This window comes from Triturus cristatus, chromosome 10 (genome assembly GCF_964204655.1).
Source record: "Triturus cristatus chromosome 10, aTriCri1.1, whole genome shotgun sequence".
NCBI classification, from domain to species: Eukaryota; Metazoa; Chordata; class Amphibia; order Caudata; family Salamandridae; genus Triturus; species Triturus cristatus.
Genome location: NC_140593.1, coordinates 450,047,347 through 450,073,683, shown reverse-complemented (window position 1 = coordinate 450,073,683; position 26,337 = coordinate 450,047,347). Strand labels below are relative to the sequence as shown.

The 26,337-nt window shown below is 45.5% G+C and overlaps 1 protein-coding gene across 4 annotated transcripts in view; it reads left to right on the top strand.

The window, feature by feature from the left end:
- The window catches only part of ITGB1 (integrin subunit beta 1), a 324,864-nt gene extending 302,325 nt beyond the window's left edge, over positions 1-22,539 (top strand). For 2 of the 4 annotated variants that reach the window (XM_085631854.1, XM_085631855.1), the window contains exons 16-17: positions 5,177-5,257; positions 21,035-22,539. In XM_085631854.1, coding sequence (XP_085487980.1) covers positions 5,177-5,251 — 75 coding nt within the window. In that variant the 3' untranslated portion in view covers positions 5,252-5,257; positions 21,035-22,539. The remainder of the gene's footprint in view (positions 1-5,176; positions 5,258-21,034) is intronic. The other 2 variants (XM_085631856.1, XM_085631857.1) reach the window with 1 other exon arrangement.
- Positions 22,540-26,337: the final 3,798 nt, after the last annotated feature.

Genomic DNA, 26,337 nt, shown 5'->3' with positions numbered 1-26,337 from the left:
GGTAGGACCGAACAATTCTTAGATAAAACCCCCCCCTTAGCTAGGAAACTATATTTGCAGTTTAGATATAGTACACTGCCAATTGCCTCCTTTCCTGGCAGATGGGCTAGCAAACCAGATTCTTGTAGGTGCACCTGTGTTATTGCGAAGCAAATAGGGAAACAGAAGAACATGTTTTTATTTTTCTGTCTGGCATATTCAAAGAGCAGGAAAAAAGTTGATACTTCCTGTCTGTAAGTACAAGGGAACACCAGACTGCCCTTTGCATCCTAAAGACTGATGCTAGACAATGTCTGACTTTTGCTGTATCCCGCTTTTTGTTAGCAATGTGGAGGATCAGGAAAAGTGTACATAAAGGATTGCTTCGCCCTTCCAGTAACCCGATTCTTATGTGTATCTGTAATTCTGCTCTGTGAGGAAGGGAGTCTAGGTGTTTGTTTCTGTTACTGACCACACAATTTTGCAATTCTAATTTTAATTGTTTTTAAGTACACTGGATTTTGCTATTTTACTGATATTTTTAACCGTGATTGATTATATTTGAAATAATTGTGTGTAATGTGTTTTATCCTTTGTTTGACTTTTATGGTACATTATCCCTCACTTGCCGCTTCAGAGGGAGCTACACTCAACCGTTCTTGTGTTTTGCCTTGGCTGTGATGTGTGACACACATAACACACATACTGCAAGTTGGTGCAAAGTATAACCTTGTTTTCAGCTGCAGTGTCCAATTGTCCTTCCATACAGTAAATGCATAATATAGTTGGTAAAGAAACTAGACAAAGGATGGATCTCTCTTCGCTTCCAGCAGTGAATGAATAATATTTTTCTAAGGTGTGGTTGGAGGGGCAGAGCGGGCATGATCATCTTAATTTCTGAACATTAGTTAATTTAACACGCACTTCATGCTGCACAATAAATTTTTCTTTTTGGCTGTTTAACACAGTCTGGCACGTTTGGCTCATTGCTGCCTGTACAAACCACCCCTCCAGAAGTGAGCAGGTTAGGGTGGCGTGGATGCCAAGTAGCTTGTCATATGTGAAATCTGTAGGAAACTGCTAGCCAGGTCCCCTGTGCCAGTGTTAGTTAACTGGTCAAGCAGGATGACTGGTAATCTGCATATTAAGGCAGGGTCTTCAAAGGCCAGACGGGGGAAATATCACCCTCTGCCCAGGGCCCATTTGGCAGCTGGACTGGCGTGAAAATGAGCTAGTCAGGAGGTGTGTTCACTCTAAGGCTAGTACCACCCCTGAGGTGGACTACTTGAAGTGAATACAACTAGGAAAATTCCACCATCTTGGCTTTTGATGGAAGTAGGTGCTCTGGGTCAGGGGTATGCCCACTTCCCACAGGAAGTGGTAATACAGAGGGTGTAGTCACCTTAAAGGTAGGTAGCCCACTGGCTACTACCGGACACTCCCTATACCGCCCCAAAATACAGTATTTAGGTGGCACCACTCAGGCCAGGACCTCAGATTTGACTGACACACAAGTGGATTGAAGTTGGCTGACCAGAGGAGCAACAACTGATTTGGTGTGAACCCTGACAGCCTGCCTGCTGCACCTGACCCTCGTGGAAAAAGACTTCCTGCCACTGTGCAGACTCCATGAAACCCAGAGGGCTGCTAGTGCTTCATAAATCGCCAGAGAACTGTTAGAGTAGAGGAGCTAGTCTCCTGCAGTCGCAGGCACCAAAGAAGCAAGGTCCAGTTCACCGTCCTGCCGCTTAACGGGACTACCGATGCTGAACCGGCCTTACAAGAGGTCGCTGTGTTCCCATGGTCAGATCCGCCCTCCCTCCAAGTGTGGGGACACCAGGACCAACCGGAGCCGCACAGTACCAATACCTGGGTTACCAGATCCCTTGCCACAGCCAAGGCTTGTTGTGTCCAGCCCGGACACCAACACTGAGGAAAACCAACCTGCATGTCGAGGGGCGTCTGGGACAGTGAGTCCCACATCCATAGTGGCCCAGCTTTCCTGTTTGCCCCTCTTCTACAGAACCAGTACAGAGGGAGAGCGGCGACCGTGGCCACCCGACACCCCAAAGTGCCTCTGCACCAGAATCCCACAGCCCAAGCCTGAGGGAGGTGATGGTGGCACCATGGTCCCACAGTCCACAAATGAGATCATTTGGGTTATCATTTGTGCCTCCTTCAGCCAATTGGGGTTTGCCTGGACTCTTTAAACAGTTTACCTCATTTTGGTCTACTATATAGACAGCTTGATGCAACATCTTCAGCCAATCTCTACTTTTTAGCCAACATCACGTTGTATTCTGGTTCTTGTAGTTTAGTTTCAACATTGTAAGGCCTCAGAAAAACTGTTGGAATACTAAGTGGGGGTGACTGAAAAGCCAAGACTGAATGAAGATGTCACACGACAGTCATTTGGCAGCCATAAGAGGGCTGACAAGCAACCAAATGTGGGACACCTCTGCTACGCTGCGTGCAGCTCTCTAGGAGGGAGCATAGTTTACCTAACTTCACAGTGACCCCAAAACCTTTTCTGCTACATTCAGGCCAGGCTTTAGAGCCAAATGCTGTTTTTATGCTGGGATACAAGCCCATACCTTTTATTGGGACATGCAGGGCTGGAAGCGTACTCATTCTGTTGACCATAGTCATCTGGCCCACCTGGCATCCAAAACCATGTTTACCCATCTGGGATGGAGTAGTATAGCCTCAGTCTCCCTCCCGTTATCCCTCCCACCGTCCTTTCAGTTGTTCATGTTGCCCACCTGCACTAGGAAATAAATATTGCTATGACGTGGCCAGCGTCATAGCACTTGTATTACCCTAAGTTTTAGACTTGCTGCTGTCCAACGTGGTTAAAAGGCTCACTTAAGGGTGACCTGTTGGCTTTGCAAATGCTTATTTTCTTTTAGAACACTTGATTCCCTGTGTTTTTGGTGGTTAGTTTTGGGTTCATGCCCACGACCAGCTAGAGAAAATGTTAAATTACATAAGTGTTGTCAGTAGGTCACAGGAGCCTAGGTATTTAATGCTGTGCAAGATGCTACTGGGAAACAATTTAAGTTGAACGACGTTTTGGTTTTCTGTGCAAATTGATCCATGAAACCCACACTGAAGATCACACTTATCTGTACGAGGCATACTATAACCTTATCCCTCCTTTTGTGCTATGTTTATTACAATGGGAGTTCTATCAATAGTTTCCAAAGCTCTACTTGAAGTATACAAGCTTGGAATTATATGAATGCTGGAGGAAAAGGATTCCTTTTTTAGGCTATAAGAATTTTTATTTCAAAGTTTTGACACCACCTCTCCTTCACATAACACTAGCAGGATCTAGTATTTACCTTCTGTCCTTTCCCTGGAAAAGCGTTAAGAATGCTATAACCACTCATCTTGCCATTATTGCAAACTCTGATTTGGAGGACAATGCTGTTATGTCATTAAAACAAATGCAGCGGTTTATTCTGGGGACCAGATACATTTTTTAATTCAAAAGAAATTACAGGAAGTGTATTGTCAAACAAAGTGGAAACCAGTTATGTGTAGCATACATTGAATGTGATCATACCAGCTTTTTCTCCTTAGTGGTAGGTAACCTAACTATTGTTCCTGCCACCAAAGCAGGCAATCAAGCTGGAAATATTAGCAAATATTTGCATTTTGGAAATCTTCAGCTGTAAAAATGGTAAAGTCTGAGTAATGCAGCATTACAGAACGTTATTTGGAAGGTAAGTAAGGTTTAAGAGAGATAAAGTACCTAACCTCTTTCTAATCGAAAACCTGATGCTTGTTAAAAGCTACCAATATGTACACAAAATACTTGTAGAGTATTTTATTGTGCATGCACCTAGGAAGTTGTTAAAACACATTTCGCTAATGTTGTTATTTTGAATGATATAGATTCAGTCATAAATATAAAACTATAGGATTCCTCTTTGAGACTGTAATCCACTGGTGCTAAATTTTCAGATTTTGATACCATAAGCCAGATAATTACAGTATGATAAACTGAAAAGTGCATTTTGAATTTAAAAGCAAAGTGCTCGTGATCAATTCCCAAATCGATTTGATGCATATTGTACACTTCAAATACCAGTCTGATTTGCCAAACTGTTGCTATTTTTTTAATACCTTTCTTATTGGTGGCTTTAAATTGCATACAATAGCAAGAGGAGATATCAAAACATTTATATCTAAATAACGAACCATTTAACAATCGCCTGCAAGATTCCGTGAAACAACAATGTGGGCGTGCCAGCTATTTTGGTCACACCAAGTCTAGACTTGGAATTTGTGACATTTAAAAAAACTAGAAGCACAGTATGTGAATGTAGAATAGCTTCAAGCCACTTATTTCTAGCATGTAAACTTATTTATGTGACCACGATAGAGCTCATTAACTTTGTCAAATGCTTATCAGATGAACAAGTCAGATATATTAGTCAGAAAAGGTAGCCAACATTAAATTCAAATTGAATTGGTACAAACAACCAAAGAACAGTTTTTGAAATCAATCTTCAATTTTAATTATCAGTTGTAAAACTAACCATCATACATAAAAGCAACATGACTCCATCAACATAGTCTTCAATTTGCAAAGTAATCAACAATGCTTCCTTCATGCTCTGCAATTCTTATATTTGTAGTGACAGAGACCCTGGACAGCAAATAGAAAGGGGGATATTTAATTGTCGTAGGTGCTGAAGGAATTATACTGGCTGGTGAAGAGCGAAGGGGCCGTAAAAGGACAAGGACACCAGATTGGTGAGGTTTGCAGTTTAGTGGTCTCCCTTCCACTGGGACAATTTGCAGGGCGCTTCTCACAGCCTTGATTGGAAGATTGTAGGTCCTATCTTGTCCAAACAAATTTAGATAAAGGCAACAGTCTAAACATTTATTTTCAAATTAATTATTTGAACAGTTTGACCAGAATTATTTATGGGCATTTACTATGAATATATATCCTACATCCTTTTAGACTCCAAAGGGTTTTCTGTGACACATTCCTCGTCATTTTAGCTTGGACTATCTATATGTGTGGTCTTTTGATCTCAGCGGAAAGGTGGGATTTCTTTTCTACTGGGTTAAAATTACTAATTCCTTTCTCCTCCCTTTCTGGTGTTTTCTACCTCCTGAACGTTACTTATGTTTGTTTATTTTTATATCATTCCTTTGACTACTGCTTTTTCTACTTCAGCAAGAGAATCCCATTTACAAGAGTCCTATAAATAATTTCAAGAATCCAAACTATGGACGCAAAGCTGCTCTCTAAGTTTCAGTTTGTATTTTCTCTTCAGTCTACTGTTTTTTCTTGCATGGTTTTTTGTCTCTGGTAATTCTTGAACAAACAACTAACAGAACACATGATAGTAAACTAATTGCTGTTCACTTATTTTAATTATGCGAAAGATGATGCAAGGTTTGCTCTGGCGATTTGCAGATGGAAATGGTTTGCTAGAAACTGAAAGGAAAAGTCTTATGGAAGCACTTGTGAGCTGTCTAAACATACTTTTTATACCAAGTAACAATACCATTACTCAGACTATAATCTGCACCTATCCATATTTTCTATTAAGAATAACGCTTGAAAATGTATGCCACCGAAGCTATTGATTGACATCTTAACAAAATTGTTATGTTTTATTGGTGTTTTGAAGCACACATCTGAAATAATGGCGTTCTTTACAAATTAATCATGCTGTTGCATGTGTGTTTGCGATTGCACCAGTAATTGTTCATATGTTATGAACTCTAATGATGGTAATTGCACTCTTTCCACATATGGTCACAGAAGCTTCTTGAACTTTCCAATTATCACTAGAACAATGATGTGGACAGTTTCCGGTTAATGATAACTTGGCATTTAATCTAGCTTGATTTCAGTGCATTCAGAGTTTTAAAATTAAATTCAAAGATGTTAAACTAAGCTCTTAGATTTAAAAACAAAAACATTTTCTGCTGGCTCGCTCGATATTTAAGATGGTCTCAATGCCTCTGATTTTATAGCACCTACAAAATTATATCTGAAAGAAACACGTTAGTTAGATTCCTCACCTTAGAATATCCCCAGGCGTCAGACTGGATCCGGAAGATTTTTCGTCAGCAATACCCCTTGCGCGTCGCTAGGCGTCGTCTGCGGCTCCGCGTCCGTCGTCGGCGTCGTGCGCCGGAATGACGTCGTCGGAGTACTTAGACGCCGCCCTCGCGCGCTGACGTCAGTTCTTCTTTTTTCCGCGCCAGTAAGCGCAGATCCGGGAGAGCTACCCCTTTTAGTCTTTTTTGACTAAATCTTTTTTGATCACTTTTGATCCTTGTCTGTCGACATCTGGTGCCGGTAGGATGCCTGGGTTCAAGGCTTGCGAGGATTGCCATCGACTGATGTCGGTGACCGACCACCACCGCCGGTGCCTCTACTGTTTAGGCCCCGACCACGACGCGGAGTCGTGTTCCGATTGCCAGGCCCTGACTTCGAAGGCTCGGCGGGAGCGGTCCCGCAAGCTTCTCGAGCTTCGCCACTCGGCTCCGCGTCGTGCGCGATCCCGGTCCAGGAGGAGGTCCAAGGATCGCTCGCGGAGCCCTAGCCGACGCCACCATCGATCGTCGGGCTCCAAGTCGTCTGGTAAGTCCAAACGCTCTAAGAAGTCCAAGCGGCGACATCGCTCTTCGGACTCCCCTCGCCGGTCGCGCGACTCGGCCGAGGGTCCCAGTGGTTCCACCCCCGCGGCTCTGGCGGAGCCGCAGGCGCCGCGCCCGTCCCCATACCCTCCGGTCCCTGGGACTAACGCGACGCCGGCGGAGGTCAGTGCCTTCCTCTCGGCCATGAGGGGCCTGGCCCTGCCGTCGACGCCCGCTGGCGCGCCTTCGGGCCCCGCGGGCTCGACTGGGCGACCCTGCCTGCCGGCGGCTTCGGCCCCGTCGACGACTCCGATCTCGACGCCGCAGGTCCCCGCGGGGCCCATGCCTGGGCCCCCGTCGACGCCGGTTGACCTAACCACTCCTCCACCGGCGCCGGCGCATGACCCACCGACGCCGTCACCGGCGCCGCAGACGCCTACACCTCCGGTGCCGCCGTCGCCGTCCAACCCCAGTTTAGCCCTATTCCGGACCCGGCGTCGACAGACGCCGCGTCCGGCGCCGCTTGAGACCCTTCATCTCTACAGTCCGGCTCCGATCATTCCTCCTGTTTATCAGGAATCGGACGACGGGGGCGACTGGGAGGGGTTTGAGGACCCTCTGGCTGTTCAGTCGCAGCTTTCACAGGACTGGGCAGATGAACTGGGGGAGGCCAGTGGTCTTGATACATCGCCAGACACTGGATTCACTTCTCCTCCGACTGTGGCTTCGGAGGAGGGTGCAGCATTTTCTGTGGTGCTGCGCAAGGCGGCCGCAGCCCTTGGGCTCGAGCTGCCTGCCGTGGCTGTGAGGACTAACATCCTCACTGAGGTGCTTCAAACCGTAGCAAGCTCCACTGAGCCTCTGCTGCCGTTCAATGAGGCCCTCACTGACGTTCTGCAGGGCACCTGGTCCAAGCCCTCCACAGTTCCTCCTGTGGATAGGAACGTCGCCAGGCGCCACCGCCCTGCTCCGGGCGACCCCAGTTTCCTGTCCCAACACCCCACCCCCGAGAGTCTGGTTATCCAGGCCTCTACCTCCCAATCCTCCTTCCCGACCGCTCCGCCGGACCGGGATTCCAAGAGACTCGAGCAGTTTGGCAAGAAACTGTTCTCGTCCCTTAGTTTGGGCCTGCGGTCTTTAAACACCGCCTGTCTCTTGGACCGTTATTCCCATTCTCTGTGGGATACGGTGGAGGACGTGCTGCCCCTGTGTCCGGAGGAGGTCCGGACACGTCTTAACCAGGCTTTGGCCGATGGGAGGGATGCAGCGTGGCACGCCATACGATGTGGGCTTGACACCACGGACTCGCTCGGGCGATTTCCACCACGGTGGCACTCCGTCGCCACGCCTGGATGCGGTCCACGTCATTTTCCGGGGATGTCCAGAACACCCTCATGGACATGCCCTTTGATGGCACTCGCCTGTTTGGTGAGAAGGCGGACAGTGCGCTGAACCGCTTTAAGGACTCCCGGGCTACGGCCAAGTCCTTGGGCCTCTCGGCTCCGCGGGCGCACACCTCCGCTTTTCGCCCCTTTCGTGGCCAAGGAAGGGGCGCCTCCTCACGTCCGCCCAGCCACCAGCCGCAGAACCAACCTGCGCGCGGACGTGGTTTCCGCCGTGGCGGATCTGGAGGACGACGTGGTCAGCCCACATCCACCCCGGCAGCATCCGCCTCAAAGCCTTCCTAGTCCGAGCTTTCAGGCCCATTCCACGCCAGTGGGCGGCAGAGTTCGCCATCACCTGCTCCACTGGCGGTCCATTACATCGGACAGGTGGGTGCTGCAAATCGTCCGAAGGGGCTACTCCCTCCCCTTCGAGACGACCCCTCCAGCCATGCCACCGCAGCTCCACCGTATCTCGGGGGATCATTTGAATCTTCTCCGCGAGGAAGTTTCGGCCCTCTTGGCCAAGGGGGCCGTCGAGCGCGTTCCGAGTCCAGAAGTAGGTCGTGGTTGCTATTCCCACTACTTTCTGGTTCCCAAGAAGGGCAAAGGGGGCCTACGCCCCATCTGGACCTCCGGAACGTCAATGCCTTCCTCCGAAAGGAAAGGTTCAAGATGTTAACCTTGGCTCAGGTTCTAGCTGCCCTAGACCCCGGAGACTGGATGGTAGCGTTGGACTTGCAGGACGCATATTTCCATATCCCCGTCCTGCCGGCCCACCGGCGTTACCTGCGGTTCACGGGGGGCCACGAGCATTTTCAGTTTACCGTGCTCCCCTTCGGCCTCACCAGTGCCCCTCGGGTGTTCACGAAAGTGATGGCGGTGGTCGCAGCTCATCTGCGCAGATCAGGGGTTCCAGTCTTCCCCTATCTCGACGACTGGTTGTTGAAGGCGGGCTCGCCCCAGGCAGTCGTCTCCCACCTCCAGACTACGGCGGATCTCCTGCATTTGCTGGGATTTTCCATCAACGTGCCGAAGTCACACCTGAGTCCCTCTCAACAGCTCCTCTTCATCGGAGCAGTTCTCGATTCGGCGCAGTTCCGGGTCTATCCACCGGAACAGCGGGTCCGGGATATACAGGCCCTGATTCCCATCTTTCGGCCTCTATCCTGGGTTTCGGTCAGGCTAGTGTTGCGGCTTCTGGGGCTGATGGCCTCCTGCATCCTACTAGTGCATCACGCCAGGCGGCGCATGCGGGCTCTGCAGTGGGACCTGAAGTTTCAGTGGGCCCAGCATCACGGCAACCTGTCCGACCATGTCTTGATCTCGGAGGGCACTGCACAACAGTTGCAGTGGTGGCTCACGGACCGCGATTGGGTCATGGGCAGGAGCCTCTCCCTTCCCCAACCGGAGCATGTCGTAGTGACGGATGCGTCCCTCCTGGGCTGGGGTGGCCATATGGGAGAGGCGGAGATCAGAGGCCTCTGGTCTCCGGCGGAGTCTCGTCTCCACATCAACCTGTTGGAGTTGAGAGCGATCCGACTTGCACTGAAAGCCTTCCTTCCCTCTGTCAGGGGCAGTGTCGTGCAGGTGTTCACGGACAACACCACCGCCATGTGGTATTGCAACAAACAGGGCGGGGTGGGGTCGTGGACCCTCTGCGCCTCTGGACGTGGCTGGAACACCAGGGCGTCACCCTAGTGGTTCAACATCTGGCGGGCTCTCTGAAGGCCAGAGCGGACGAACTCAGCCGCCGGTGCATGATGGATCACGAATGGCGTCTGAACTCCGAAGTGGCGCAAGGTCTCTTTCTGCAGTGGGGAGAGCCTTGGTTAGATCTATTCGCCACCGAAGAGAACGCGCAATGTCAGCAGTTCTGCGCGTTGGAATTTCCAAGGCGGCACTCGCTCGGCGACGCTTTTCGTCACGAGTGGAGTTGCGGTCTGTTGTACGCCTTTCCGCCTATACCACTTCTGCCCAGAGTGCTGAAGAAGATCAGGCACGACCGGGCCCAAGTCATCTTGGTGGCTCCGGATTGGGCACGAAGATACTGGTATCCCGAGCTACTCAGTATGTTGACCGATCCCCCGATACGTCTGCCCCTTCGGGAGGATCTTCTGTCGCAGCAGCAGGGGACGGTCCTCCACCCGAACCTGTCCAGCCTCCACCTCCATGCGTGGAGATTGAGCGGCGGCAGTTGATGCCATTTGACTTGCCTCCTGAAGTCTGTGATATCATTCTGGCAGCCAGGCGTCCCTCCACAAAGACGGTATACGCCTGCCGGTGGAACAAATTTGTGGCATGGTGCACAGCAAAGGCTGTGGATCCCCTTTCCGCCCCTCTTTCTGAGGTTCTTCTCTTTCTTCTTTCTCTGGCCCGGCAGGGCTCTGCCCTGGGCACCCTGAAAGGTTATCTTGCTGCCATCTCCGCCTTCTTGCGGCTTCCTGATCAGCCTTCTCTTTTCAAGTCCCCTGTGGTTACACGCTTTCTGAAAGGCATTACTCACACGTTCCCTCCTGTCCCTTTTGTAATGCCTCAGTGGGACTTGAATCTGGTCTTGACATTCCTGATGTGCGCTCCCTTCGAGCCTCTTCACAATTGTCCTCTTCGTCTTCTGACTCTTAAGACTGCTTTTCTGGTAGCCATCACCTCGGCTAGACTGGTGAGTGAGCTCCAGGCTTTATCTTCAAAGCCTCCTTTTCTGTCTGTTCATCCGGACAAGGTTGTCCTTCGACCTCGTCCCTCCTTTCTTCCGAAAGTGGTGACTCCATTTCATCTTGGGCAGTCTGTCACCTTGCCCACCTTCTTTCCGCCTCCGCATCCTTCCAAAGAGGAAGAGAGGCTCCACCGTCTGGACCCAAAACGTGCGCTCTCCTTTTATCTGGACCGCACTAAACAGTTCCGGGTGGACGACCAGCTTTTTGTTGGGTACGTGGGCGCTAAGAAGGGGAAAGCTGTGCACAAACGGACCATCTCTCGGTGGGTCGTCTTGTGTATCAAAATTTGCTATTCTTTGGCAAAAAAGGACCCTCCTGTTGGGCTGCGCGCCCATTCTACTCGGGCCACAGCGGCTACTACTGCTTTGGGACGGGGAGTCCCTTTGCAGGACATCTGTCAGGCGGCGACGTGTGCTTCGCTACACACGTTTGCCAGGCATTATTGCCTTGACAGCCAAGTCCGGAGGGATGGCTTCTTTGGCCGTTCTGTCCTCCAGGACTTTCTGGTGTGATCTTGGTTCGCAGACCCACCACCGGGGATGGTATTGCTTGGGTATCTATTCTAAGGTGAGGAATCTAACGTGTTTCTTTCAGATGAACAAGTTACTTACCTTCGGTAACGATGTATCTGTAAGAAACATTAGTTAGTTAGATTCCTCACCGGCCCATCCATCCTCCCCGTTCTGCGAACTGACATCTAGGGTTAAGGCTATCCCTTTCAGGGCCCTAGAATTTTTTGGCACCAGTGTCGGTATCTTGCATGGCTCTGCGTTCCTGGCGCGGAAGGCTGTGTACAAGAACTGACGTCAGCGCGCGAGGTCGGCGTCTAAGTACTCCGACGACGTCATTCCGGCGCACGACGCCGACGACGGACGCGGAGCCGCAGATGACGCCTAGCGACGCGCAAGGGGTATTGCTGACGAAAAATCTTCCGGATCCAGTCTGACGCCTGGGGATATTCTAAGGTGAGGAATCTAACTAACTAATGTTTCTTACAGATACATCGTTACCGAAGGTAAGTAACTTGTTCATCTTTGCCATTCACCAGGCATGGTTCAGACAAGTATATACAGTCCTGACCAAGTTTCTCTGGAGTGGTATGTATCGCCCTCTGGACATGTTTTCAGACTAGCTAGAATGACTGTATTGCTGCACCAGACACATACAATTACTATGCTGCATCTCATTTATTACTTCTAAATGAATGGATTGTATACATCGCAGACGTATCCAGCTTAGGCAACAAAGTGCTGAGCGATGGGTGACATGCCAATATTAGACCTATAGGGAAGGAAGATGAGAAATTCCCTTCCCCTGGTGACACAAGTAGTGATTCGTTATGGAGGCGATTGCTCCGGCTGATGAGTTGGTGGGGGAAGTTGACTCAGATGACACAATTATGTGGGGGAGGGGGGGGGGGATTTCTTGGGCCGGGTGGTGTCCTTGTCAGGGTTTCGACAGTGGGACACAATGGAGATCTCCACTCTGGGAGAGGTCATGCAAGGCACGGTCTTAAAGCCCTTTCAAGACTGATTTTCGGTTACATTCCCATCAATTCTACAAATATTTACAGATGTGCCACGCTCTAACTCCCTATCTCTGAGCTCTCCATGCTGTACCAGGGTTCAGCCTCTTGGAAGGTAAATTATTGACAGGGAAATGGGCACACACAAGATTAGGCACATCTGTCAATAACTAATAACACATAGCGCCCCCACACTACAGCCTTTCGACTGACATGGCTGAGGGATATGCCCACACTAGACCATGACGACTGGACAGAGGTCCTGATGGCCCCACGGGAGGCAGCGTGTCCATCTCTACTTCAGCTCATACAATTAAAATATCTGCATCGAGTTTATTTCACTAGACTTCGCCTGTGGCATGTGGGTGCTATTGCTTCAGCGGTATGCCTTTGCTGTGACATGGGTGAGGGCACCTTTCTACATACGGAGTGGGATTGTACGGCCCTGACTGGTTCCTCGTGGGGAGGTGTCATGCCTATAGGAGGTCTTGTCATAGGAGGTTCCGTTCAACTCTAAAATGCTCCTGCTCCATAGTACTGAGGGGATAGGTGGTAGTTGAAATAAAAGGCATCTGGTATTACTAGACCTAATCCTGGCGAAGAGCCATATCACAAAATTGTGGAAAGATGCAATACAACCCACTGTGGCAACCTGGAAGAAAGGGATGGATAATTGTATGGAGATGGAAGTTAGGTGTGCCCACAAAATCATTCCAAGATTTGGTAGCGGTGGGCAGACTACAGGGGTCTGGTTCTTGCTCCGGCCCTCTCTGTGGATTCCCTATTTCAAGCAGAAATTCAACAATAGAATGCCCAACCATGAGGTCCCCAGGCGCTATATCAGAGTTGTATCTCAGTGTACGGCGATGGTACAAATAGAAGAGAACAGGGATCAAAGAAAAACAAGAAGGAAGAGACTAGGAAGCACTGCTGTTAAGACTAGCACTTTCACTCATCCTAGGGTGACATGCTTCCTCATAGGATCCCCTCTTCACACTGGGACCGCAGGGTACCCAGTGTGGGCTACTACTCTCTTGTAGGAGCGGAGCTGGTTTTTTTCCTCAGCCTCACTACAAGTTCTATCTTTTGTGTAGGAGAGGAAGGGACAGAGTGCAAACAAAACATTGTGTGCGAGTTAAAACGATCTCTTGGTGGGTGAGGACAATTTTTATTCTAGTACCCCCAACGGATAGAGTTAAAAAACAAGCTCAGTGAGATGGGGATATGGATATTTCCGTATTCTTTATCCTGGTCAACATGTTTCTGCCTACATAGACCAACAGGTTCATGACATTCTTCAGGACCAAAACTATTAGTCACTCTGCTTCAAATAAAAATTTAAAAGTGAGTCATACTTTCACTGGTATGGATCAGTCTTGTGGTACCGACATCTAGTAGGATCCACAAGATACATTTCTAACCTATACGATTAGCTCCACCTTCATCAGTCACCTCATGGTGGTTCAGAGGTAATCTATCTCAATTGCTGCGTCTAAAGGGCCGGCCCTATCTCACCGAGCTTGTTTTTTAACTATCTATCGGGGGTACCAGAATAAAAATTGTCCTCTCCCACCAAGAGAGTTTTAACTCGCGCTTAATTTTTTGTTTGCACTCTGCCCCTCCCTTCCTTCCCTACACAAAAGATAGAACTTGTAGTGAGTTTGATCAAAAAGTTAAAACCACTCCTCGCCTTCAGGAGAGTAGTAGCCCACACTGCGTGCCTTGTGGTCCCAGTGTGAAGAGGGGACCCAATGATGAAGCATGTCACCCTAGGGTGAGTGAGTGTTCTCGTCTTAACACAGCAGTGCTTCTTGTTTTCCTTTGTTCCCTGTTCTCTTCTATTTGTACCATCCCCATACACTATGTGAGCTACATTGAGTGGAGTAGTATGTTGGGTGGTGATAAATACTCTATTAAGACCCTTCCTTATTAAATATTATATATGAGTTGCAATGAATGATGTTGTCTTGATTGGTCTGTGGATCATGGGAGGGGTGATGGGATTGATTGTTTACTATTACTGTATCATTGAGCATTGACATAGGTTTCTGTTGCTTTGTGTATCAGAGGGCCATATTGGTTCAGATAGTACGACTGAAAACTCAATAAAAGTTATTGTGGTAAAAAAAGTTTTTTCTCCCATAAACTACAAAATGGTTGTGAAAATGTAGTCCACATATCTGTGAATCTCATGATTTTGTGCACTTTAGTAAACCTGCAAATGCTACTCAACAAAACATTGTGACTGAATAAAACACCTATGCAGGAAAGTCTATTATTATGTAGTGTGGTTCTGAGACCTCACCATGTAATATCTCAATCTTTATCAGTTCCAGTTAAGTTTCTTTAGGAAAACCCATAGGTCAGTCCTGAGTGGCTGTGGCACAGAGCAGTCTGGCTTAATCAAAGTAACAAGCGTAAAGCATTTAGAATTACCAAAACAGGTAATAAGTACACAACACAATAAAATCTGACACCAGTTTATAAAGTTATAGTATATTTATTTCTTTAAATAGACACTAAAATGCCAAAAATCTATTGAGGAGAACCGGAGTTATGATTTTTCAAAGAAGTCCATTCTTTTTGTAAAGATGCAATAGGTTGTTGTAAGCAGTTTAGCAGTTAGTTGCCAACTGGCTAGGAGAGCTGCACAACAGGTCTGGGGCCAGTCACGGGAACCACTAAGGTCAGAGGGACAGTTATGCATCTCTTCTAGCAGTCTTAAGGTCCTCTAGGTGGTCGTCTTCAATGCGGTCCAGCCAAGAAGTGGGCCTGATGCAGGATTCTGAAAATGCTTTAGCCACAGAAAAAGGCTGTAGGTTTTCCTGGGGCCACCTTGTAGTTCATGAACTTTGAGTGTTTTTCTCAGGATCTCCCATGATGCACCAAGGGAGTCCAGTGCATCTCGTTGCCACTGGTCTCCCGGTTACAGATGAATAAATGTTTTTCTTGGGGTGGAGTGGGGGGGCAGAGTGCGCTTTGATGACAGTCATGGGGCAAACGGGGGCATGTCGTGAGGGTCAAGACTCTGTCTCCCAACAGGCACTTTGCCATCCAGAGGCAGGCAAGTGTCCATTGGCATCTGGGTTCTCAAGGTTTGCAGGTCCCATTAGCTCTTGTTGGTCCTGAAACTTAACAGGAGTCTAGAACGTGGAGTCACTTCTGTCCTGGCACAAGTGGAGCTCCTTTTCACAAGTGGACATAGCAGGCTCTTTGCGAGTCCCTCAGGGTTGGAAGATGAAGTACAGTCCTTCATACAGCCTCTTTGCTGGGTCCAGCAGGGGCAGTCCTTCTGTCTTCTTTACAGTCTTGTAGTAATCGAAGGACTATGTCTAGAATGCCACTTATGTCATCTTCGCGTTTTTGGGAGGGGAGGACTCATTAGCTAATGAGGCAATAGTTACCACAAAGCCACCCTTCTCACTTTACATCACTTCCTTGGGGTTTGGCCACCAAACAATCCCAGGATACCCCCTCTACTCAAATCCAAGATGGTACAACCTGCCTTCCTCTGTGAGGAGTTCTGGACACATTCCTAGGTGTACACCGCATAATGAGAGGCAACTCCTGAAAAATTGTTTCTGCACCAGTCTTTCCCCCTGAAGGCGATGCCAGCCTGTCTTCCTAACCAAAGAAGCAGGCAAGCAAAGGTGTAATCACGATTTGCTTCACTGAGGGGTAGCCTCTATGAAGCTGGGCCGTGTGTGGCTGACGCCTGCTAGTCATCCTGCTGGAGGAGGTCACACCTTCCTTCAGCGATTCTTTGTTCCCTTTTACTACTTGGGATTTCTTCACACTTCCTAGCAGAGGGGGCAGTGTGTTGTCTCGGAGGCCATCTACTGCATTCACACAGAAAAGGCTACAGGAGGTTCGGGTAACCAAGTGGTGACTTCCTAAAGTCACCTTGTTATAAAAAGCTACCTTAAATCCAATATCACCAATGAGTCTGGTTTAATGTAATGATTAATTTGATACTTTGGAGTTCTATCTTTGGTGGTCCCAAATGGAAGCGCAGCCTGAGCAAACAAACACCATATCAGATAGACATACCACTGGCCTTGCTAAAGAGAAAAGGGCAATTTTTCTTTTTTTTTTTTTTTTTCTTTTTACCTTCAGACCATGTTAAACACAAAAGGAACATACCTTTCTTTGTAGTATTAAGTACCCTGCCTGGTGGGCTACCAAGGCCTTACTTAGGGGTATGCCCAGACACTGGTACTGTGCCTTCATTGCCATTGAAACCAAGCTATAGCCAGCTGTATGACCCTAATAAAAGTGAAACTTGTTCTTTGCAGTTCAGGCTAGATTGTTCCCTTTGGAGAAGAGTCAAGACTGAATTGCTTATGGCCGAATCCAAACTGAGGTGGCATGGTGTGTAAAACAATGATGGACTAGTATGTGGCCCGAGTAATTACTGATGGCTTAGATTAATTCAAGCATTCCATCTGTCACTTTTTGTATGCAACATTTTTAATCCTTTCGGTGTCTTAAGGACCGATTTAGTGCTCACCCTTCCAGAATACATGAGAGGTTCTGTTGTCTAGAAATGAGCATCATCTTTGTAGAGAGCAAACTCCTTCTGTGCTGCCTCATTGTTATTATTTTCCATTTGAGTTCTCTCACTACAAATGTCTGATTTGCTTCCTTCACATGTTTCTCCAGTGGATCATGTGATTGACTAACAGGAGCTTACAAACCCAGCAACCCAGAAGCTGAACATATAGGCAATTAATCTTTCTTATTGAGACACCTGTTCTCCGTAAAACCCGGGGAGTGGAAGATGGATGTCGTTTTACAGAATGTCAGATTCTGACCTTTTCTGGATTTCTTATCTTGGGACACTTCTCCCGCCTGTCTTCCTTTCTATTCAGCATTTAAAAAACAATCAACTTTGACACCACCAGAAAAAGAAAATCCAAAGAATGGGTGCAATTAAGCTTGCCTGACGCCAACCCGAATCAAGAGAGCAGCAAGCTCATTGGCCTCTAGGGAGCCTGCATTCATCTATTCAGTCTAGGATTACACACAACAGCCTGTAGAGTTTCTGCCCAGGTAGAGAAAAAACGTTGACGCAATTCTTAAAATAATTGTTGCCTCTGCCCAGTCCATCAGCATTGCAAAGGATACAACAGAATCTTAAGCTCACAACTACTGCCATGGTCTTTCTTTGTGGAAGTCTTTGTGGCATGAATTAACATGGATTAACATGTTTAGTTAAGCAAGTGCTGAAAAAGATTGTATTTTTTTTTTTATTTATTTTTTTTTTTTAACCCTTTACTGACCCTTCCCTGGCTTGCTCTCAAGCCAATGATGCTAATACAGAGGCCTTGATACTAGTCAATAACAACCATTGCAATGGTAGCAGTAGAAACCAGAGTTGCGATTCTCAGAAAAAAGTATGGCAAAATTGTATTCTGCATTTGTTGACAAATGTGGGTACAAATTGTATAGTAACCAAAATGACAACCTGCTACCCAAGAGTGTTTGAGTGAACGGATAATATCCATCACACGACTAAGACAAACGCATACATAAGCACAAACAATAGTAGGGAACAGCTGATTGATCAATGTCCATGCTCACAGGATAGTTGTTAATGGTATATTTTAATAGGTCTTTATTCAAGTCAGTCGGTGTAGATGCATAGGTATCGGATAATTTGGAAACAGCCAACACATGTTTCGCCTAAAGGGACTTTGTCAAGACTATTTGTTGCAGTGTTGTGTATGTCTGTACCTCCAAGTTAAAGATACAAATGGTCCACCATACAGCATTATAATTGTTTGCTATCAGCCCATACTGCCTATCATAGACAATTACTACTTGGGTGAACTCTGTTCAAGCAGCTCCAATTGACATTCTTATATTTATTTATTGAGTTATTTTTACCATGGCTGGAACCTGGTACAGATGTGCGACTCACGCGTCAGTGTATTTATTCTTTCTGTCTGTTCCTATACACTGAATTGATCATCAATAACTGCAGAGGCAAATAGGGAAAAAAGCACTACTACAGTATCAAAGAGCATCAGCAGAAACACTTTTAAGCACCAATGACTTTCAAAGAGTATAGAAAATAGTCTTCAGTATGGCCAGGAAAGGCTCCTCCCACAAATCAATGTGTTAAGTACCTTACCACCACAGTCCAGCGTCCTATTGGAGAGAAACATTTCAAGCCATCAAAACACGTGACACACAGTAAATAGACAGTTTTCAGTCCTCATTAGTGTGCAGAGTGGATACATGATTGCATTCTCCTGCTCTCTGCCCAACATCCCACCAGGGGCATTGATGAATTTTGCTTCTACTGTAGCTGGTTCAAACAGTACGATTTGATAAATTTAGAAATGCCAATTGAAGAAAGTAATCTACTCTCACTGTGCAGAGGAAAGGCCCATAGTAAGATTATTGGCTGACACCTAGTCGCCAAAATCGCATTAGATGGATGCTACTTTTGGATCTCCTGGAGGGCCTCTCATTCAGGTGACTATCAAGCAAACCGTGTGTCCACGTGTGTGTGCTTGCGCGTGTGTGTGTGCGTGCTGATTGACGACATGAGTGTTGCATGGGAGAGGTGAATTGGAGCACAAACTTTCTCCTGCAGAAGTAGCGAGTAGAAGTGCGGAGGAACAGACGACATAGTTGTCTCGGAGCATTTCAATGCACAATGCTGATAGGTGTCCTGGGGAAGTCAAACTGATTGGACTGAGCTCAGCAACCAGTGGCAAAGAAAAAGAATGACCAAGACAGCGGGCAGTCGTGTGTGATCAAGCACCCTTATCAAGCAAGTCTCCAAACACCACTGTTGCCTGAAAATTGACATGTTTGTAAGCGTGAGTAAAGGGAAAATGTGCTTCGGTGGACCCCAGTGTATTAAAGGCAAATCTAAAACCAGAACAAACCAGAGCCTTGAACTATAGCTCTGCTTAGGGATCTAGTTCTCATAGTGCTGAATCACCTTGAATTCCTCTCCAACCTATGAGAGGTGTGGCAAGCTCAACAAAAGTGTACCACATGAGATAATAAAGCAAGTAATTTTAAGCGCATGATAGAGGTGATAATCCAATGGGTACAAAAGTCATCCACACTTCACATCGGTGGGGAAAAAAAATACTGATGAAAGAGAGTAGAGCCCTTACTTTTAAAAATCTTAACCACTGTGCGGCACAACTAAAGGTGTGCACTGGGCCTCCCAGAAGGAGTGAAGCAAGAACTCAGCCCTTTTCCTAGACAACTGGGCAATGGAGCCTGAGCAGGAAGGGGGTGAGCACATACTCCGTGGCCCTTTTCTTATCCAACTGAGTAAAGGAGACTGAGCGGGGAGGGGGCTGGGACATACTCTGTGTATGTGGATAGATGTCAGAGCATGAAGATGGATTATTTTATATTTGAACAATTTCATTACCAACCTACTTCCACATTCGTCAAAATCTTCAGAAAGATCTCCATACAGCTTACATGTCAAATATCATCCAGTACTGCTCTTGCAAGTAATGTCCCAGACCCAAATATTTGTGGGCCAGATATCTAGAGATTGCAAAAAAGTCACGGTTTAAATTTTGACCCCATGCATAATCTTTCTCCGCTTTCATGGTGAGCAATATATCACTAGGTTTATACTTCTGCTCCTCTATGGAAATGGTCGAGTTTGCTCCTCTTTTCTATGTTTATACCAGAGGGAACATGTAGCTGAAGATTGAGAAACTCCAATAAACCTTTCTGGATTAACTTTCATCCCACCTGACTCTGAGAACCAGTCACTTGCCCTAAATGTGGTTTGACTATAGTTCTCGACCTGTGTCCTCCAAAGTAAAACAGAGGGCCTGATTTAGAGTTTGATGGATGGGCTACTCGGTTTCAAGCAGGACAAATCCTGTCTGCCTTATTACAAGCGCATTCCGATATCCCATCTGCCTTATTACAAGCGCATTCCGATATCCCATCTGCCTTATTACAAGCGCATTCCGATATCCCATCTGCCTTATTACAAGCGTGCTTGTATTAACCCCTTGAGTGCCCATGACGAGATGGTCTCGTCATGGGCCGCGGTTGCGCTGTGCCCATGACGAGACTATCTCGTCATGAGCCCCGCCCGCTAATGAAACGCCCGGCACAGGGCGTGGAAAGGGCGGGGCACACAAGGGGTTAAAGCGGACAGGATATCTGCCTTGTTTGTGGCAAAGAACCCTACCAAACACCAAATTGCCAACCTCACTCTAAGGGGGCTGATGGAGCAAGGCAGACTTTGGAATCCTTGTGTGTCAGTTTTCATTACTGTAACCACCTTCGTACTGGAGCACACTCAAACCTGTTCATCTTTTAATATTTCAGGCATATGCTCTAGTCAAATGTTCTTTACCTTCCTGTTTAGATTTGAATTAGCTGCATTTAAAAAAGATTGTGCATGCCGCCTTCTCTTGTTAGAATGATAGTTTGCACGCAAATGACTGTTTTTGTTTTCCCTGAATATGTGAACGCTGGTTTCACAAAGTGAACGGCGCTTGTGACTTTGGATTGTCTTTATGGATTTTTTTTTTTCATGAGACACTAGAAAATTAGCAATTGGTTTAGTACCAATTTGGTTCCAGGATTCACTTGTTGCTAAATTTGGTAACACCGGTAGACTTGTGTATAATGTTTGCTCCCAAACAAGTGACCTGTTTTACATTAATTCCACACACCTATTGATGACCGTGTGTTTCCCTTTTGCATGGCATTAACTTGTTTCAGAATATTTTGTGGTGATTATTGCATTTTGAGCATCTATTGTTTTTGTTACCAATACTTATAATACAACTCGTTATCCCTCTTTCTAGGGTGAAAATCCAATTTATAAGAGTGCGGTGACAACGGTGGTGAATCCTAAATACGAGGGGAAATGAACACTGCTTCAATTGTGTATGCTCCACAACACTGTATGCAAAGTAGAACTTTTTTTAGTCACAATAAGGTAGCTTTAGACCAATACAGCAGAACTTTACTAACTTGAAACATTTTTTGTTTCCTATGCAGTTTTGAATAAATGACATTATGTATAAAGTATTATTTTTTATCTCCAAATTGTGCCATGGGACTGCCAGAATATGTATACTGCAATGGTTTTCTGGTGTGCGAAGGTCACGCTGTGCCTTTCCGACCCTCTCAAATAGTTACTTTTTTTTACTATGCATTTTAGAAACCGTTGAGAGTTGATCAAGGCATTCAGTGTGAGGGCTGTGACTCTTTCAAGTATTAGCTTTACAAGGGAATACTCTGTTTGAATTTTGACTCTGTGCGGATTAATCACGCTTTTTGTAAATTTTGCTCCGATATTTTAGAAATGTATGTGGCTGTAGCACTAAATTTATGCCAAAATTATTATATTTTTTTTTTTTTTTTTTTTAATCCAAAATTATACGAGACTGGGATGATAAACAGGAATGTTTATCTCATATGTTACATTTTCAACAAGTAGAAAACACCTTGGGCAAAAACGTCAAATGGAAATGCACCTTTAAAGATGACAACGTTTTGATTAAAAAAAAAAAAATATTCTGCTTTGAATGTTGAATACCATGTGATGCCAGGGTTACTTCATTTTAGCCATTCAACCTGCATTCTAAAAGTTGCCTTCACTTTGCTAGTGGTTAAGAAATCAAACTAATATCCGTGCCTGATGGCATGAAAGGAGAATTCTAGTGCACCGTAGTGTTAATTTTGATATTCAGCGAAATACATTATATGGCTGTTTTTCCCCTTCCTTTCTCTTGATGCGTCTATTGTATCATACCCATGTATTACTAACCTTCATTATTTTTTTTTTACGGTTTGGTTTTCATTCTAATGTATACGTTTTGTGTGGTATTCTTTGTAAAATCAAACCCTGTTGTAACATATTATGCTTAAGAAATCTGATAGCGAAATTTAGTAAACTGCCTTAATTCATTGGTCTACTGGGTTATCATACATGTTTTGTTTGAGGGAGGGGGTTAGTGTGGGGGGTGTCATTATGTTTTATTATTTTGAAGACTGGTGCTCCTTTATGTTCTATTTCTCTCAATTGCATCTGGTTGAACTTGGTTTCAGTTTTTTACACAACCTTGCTATGTCTGTTGGTGTCTTGGCTGTACATTTACATTGTCCTTGCTGCTGGGATTGCGTTTGTTGTGACACATGACTTTTCTCCATCAATGCTAAGTATCTGTTATTGTTTAATGTCCTATGTGATCCTTCTGTTTTTAGTCACAATCTTGTTTTAAGTGCCTTTTTATTTTAATAAGAGTTCACTTTTTACAGTACTGTAATTAAAGTTATTTATTAAATAAAAGTAAAACAATCTGAAGTTGACTTTAGTTTCTTTGCATTTTGAGACAATAAGCAAGTGCAAGAAATGAATTATTTGTGTGTTCTTAAATATTTCCAACTGCATTAATGAACAATTGCCACCTAATGGCAAAACTAAAAACTATTTCTCAGAACCAGTCCCTTTTTTTTTTTTTAGGTCTTGGCCTTACGTAAGCAGCGAATGCGTTGCTTTCGTGTTACAAGGCTTCTTGGAATCGATACGATTCCACAAGCTTCGTGTCAGCTCCGCCTTAAGTTTTGATTTGTGCGCGTCGTTTTGCGTCACAAATTATGCCAAAGGCAGTGCAATGATTGCACTGAAGGCATGTCAATCCCTAATTGTTGCCACCCTGTCTCCTTTTATCCACGCCATGCGGGATTAGATCTCTTACCGGCGGCGTGACACAGTAGGTTTATTCTGTGCTTGTTGCACTTTTTTTTTTTTAAATGTGCAGATGGTGGAAGAGTTTGAAGGCGCTTTTTATTTCTCCTCTTATACCACCACCCCTCGTCCTCCCGCTGCTACCCGCCCTCTGTGTCATCCGCAACCCGCACCTTATACTTTTTTACTTTACTTTAATAAGTGCGGCACTGCACGCTTTTTATTTCCCGCTCCACTTTTCTAGTCAAGCCCAACGCTCTATTCCTATCCCTTCTCAACTATTCCTGCCCCTCCCCTCGTCTCCAGTGAACTTTCTTTGCTGGATATGTTGACAAGCATCCGGAATGCGCAGACAGACACGCAGCTCTCTGGTGAAAACAAACCAGCACAGCCTACCGCCCTGACCTTGTGTTTACATTCAGCTGTGACGCCTCTGCAGCTTGGAAACGGTCGCCTTTTTAAAAACAATGTCCTTCCAGGAAATGTGCCACCTAAAGCCAATAAGACCCGTGAAAACAAATGGTGCTGATCTCAGCAGCTCTACGGGGAGGAACTCTGATCGCGGGTGGGGGGTGAATTGGATAGGGGATGGTCTTTAACACGAAAAGAAACTGAAACAGCCTTTTATTTCCAAGTTCCCCTGCGGCAGATAGGTTTTCGTTTTTAGCATTATACAGCATTACGGTGTGATTTAGTTTTTTTTTATTCGTTCTAATTCATGCGGTGGGTAAAATATAAAACCTAACAAACTACTCACCGAATCTCTTCCTGTATGACTGAAATGCAGTGATATCAGCATAGTAGCCAGGTTCACCAAGGTCATACATTTCAGCCTTTTGAATCTTGAAGAAGACCTGGACACGGTAGTGTGAATTTTAAAGTTCTTCTAGGGACAATTTTTTTTCTTGAGTTTGTCCTACTGCTGGCAGGACATTGTGCTTTATTTACGTTCAGCACACCGTGCGCGCAGGGCCCCAAAGCCCTCAGCACCATGAACCCAGACACGCAGACAAAGGGGGATTAAAGCCCCGGGAAGGAGGAGGCTTCCCTCGACCAAGCGTGATTACCGACTCTCCGCGCCAGGCATGTTAGTGGAGCTCACTCTGGCTACACGACAATCGAGCCGTAAGTTGATAAACTTTTATTCATTACCTTTTATTCATTTCCTGGCAGCCCACTGCTCAGCGTCACGCATTTATAAAACATCCTCAGCTAGCCGGAGCGCGCTTGACTTGCATCTTTCATTTTTCAACTAAGATTTCACATCTTGGATGGCTTTGGAATTAGTCACTGAGCTTCAGAGGACACCCCTGACAGAAACATTACTAAAACACAGCAGGGTGCATGCTACATTTTTTTTGCGCGCCGCAATTTCACAAAACCAATTTAAATGTATGTTTAAAAGTGGATCCCAAACTCCTTTTCTGGACTTTAGTTGAGATTCTGGTGTGTCGTCGTGGCAATAACACATCCATTAGTCGCTCGTACTTGCAACATTTGTGAATGAAATGAGAGCACCTTAACGCTGCTTTGCCGCTCCTTGCTCCAGGAGGGAGCGTTATCCAGGTAAGATATCGCTTGTATGCACCTTAAATGTGCATTTTCGTGTCGGAAGAAAGTAAGTATCGGAATTCAAGTATAAATCTTGGGCTCGCAGACAGTTAATTAGTAACCTTGTCAGAGTAATGCCCTGCGCTAACATTTTCCGTACTGTGTTTCAGCACCAGACATAATTTTGTTTGGAAATACACCTATGCAGTTGTGTTTCTAGTGGTAATTTTTCTAGAGCAAGTGCGTGCAGCCGAGGTTTAAATTAACCGAATGCTTTTTATAAGCAGCGAACTGTGAAACCCTCGTTTTCCACAACAAGGAAGGAAGAGCTCGCACAAAAACGACAAGAATGTTGAGGCCACGTCTGAATACGAAGACTTGTAGCGCACACACAGTGATGGTTACAGTGCGTGTACTGCACCAGGGCCTCTGTTGTCACTTCTCTTCAGTCCACACCACTACATGTGTTACACACATAACACTAAAGCTAGACCAACTCACACAGTGACCTTGTAAGCTATATTTACTTGTCTGCGTGCAGTACATACACATAAATAAACATTTTTCTAAATCGTGCCGTGATGTGGAAATCATCTCGGTGCAAACACCTGGTAAAGGATCTCAAAGGGGTCATTTCTACCGCGAACTGTTAAAATGTTCTAAGTTTGTCATCAGCTGCAAGTCCTAGAGACAGGCAAGTAAATGTCGATATTACTCAGGTAATGTACTGATATAGGATTTCTACTGATCTTCAAATCACATACATTCACCAGTCGTATGTACGTTAACTAAAATAAATATACCATCCCTGTTCAATCTGCAGAAACCTCTTCTATTAGGTTCCAGAACAATATATTTGTATCTTTTGACATTTTGGAGTTTACAATTTGTGGCAAGAGTTGTTACTTTTGTCAATAACAGTTTATGTATTTACAAAAATGTACATTGTTTGCAAACTTGTATTGATCATTTATAAAGTTAATTATGTTTTACATTTTAATTTAAATAACCTATATTTGACCTGGTTGTTTGTCAGAGCATAAAACTTATTCATGAAGCCTTTTTCTAACCATCATATCTACCACCTGCACATAATTTCTCCTTTTTATTTTTTGCATTAATCCGAAATGTCACATGATTTGAAAACACTAGTCTAAGCTCGTAGCAAATGACAAATGATTTCCCAACAGCATTGTTCTGCATCAGGCGATGAGGCTGCAAGCATGAAGTACCTTAAGCTGGGTTTGTTTATTGCATCCTAAACCTTTTTTCTTGATATTTATTGTGTATCTTAAATTAAATAAACCTTACTTGACTCTCGCTTTTCATTTTTCTATAATTCAGCCATTCTGGAAACTAGTGTTGCAGTATTTTGCATTTACATACTTTTAAATTAAAAATCTACTACGCTCTACTGCTCATTCTACTACTCACTCTACTGCTCACTCTACTGCTCTCCGTCTACTCCTCACTCTACTACGCTCTACTGCTCACTCGCTACTGCTCACTCTCTCTACTATTCACTCTCTACTACTCTCTCTACTGCTCACTCTCTACTACTCTCTACTACCCACTCTACTACTCTCTACTCCACTACTCACTACTAACTCTCTACTCTCTACTACTTACTCTCTACTATTCACTCTACTATTCACTCTCTACCACCCTCTACCTCTCTACGCGCACACATATGCACACATATATATATATGTGTGTATATATATATGCATTTATATATATGTATGTGTGTGTATTTGAAAGTGTTTCTCGCGCTGTCAGGGCGCAAGAAAGTCGCACACAGGTTTTCATTTTCTCAGGAGTTCTTCTTTAATGACTGCGTGTGTGTGTATGTGTGTGTATATA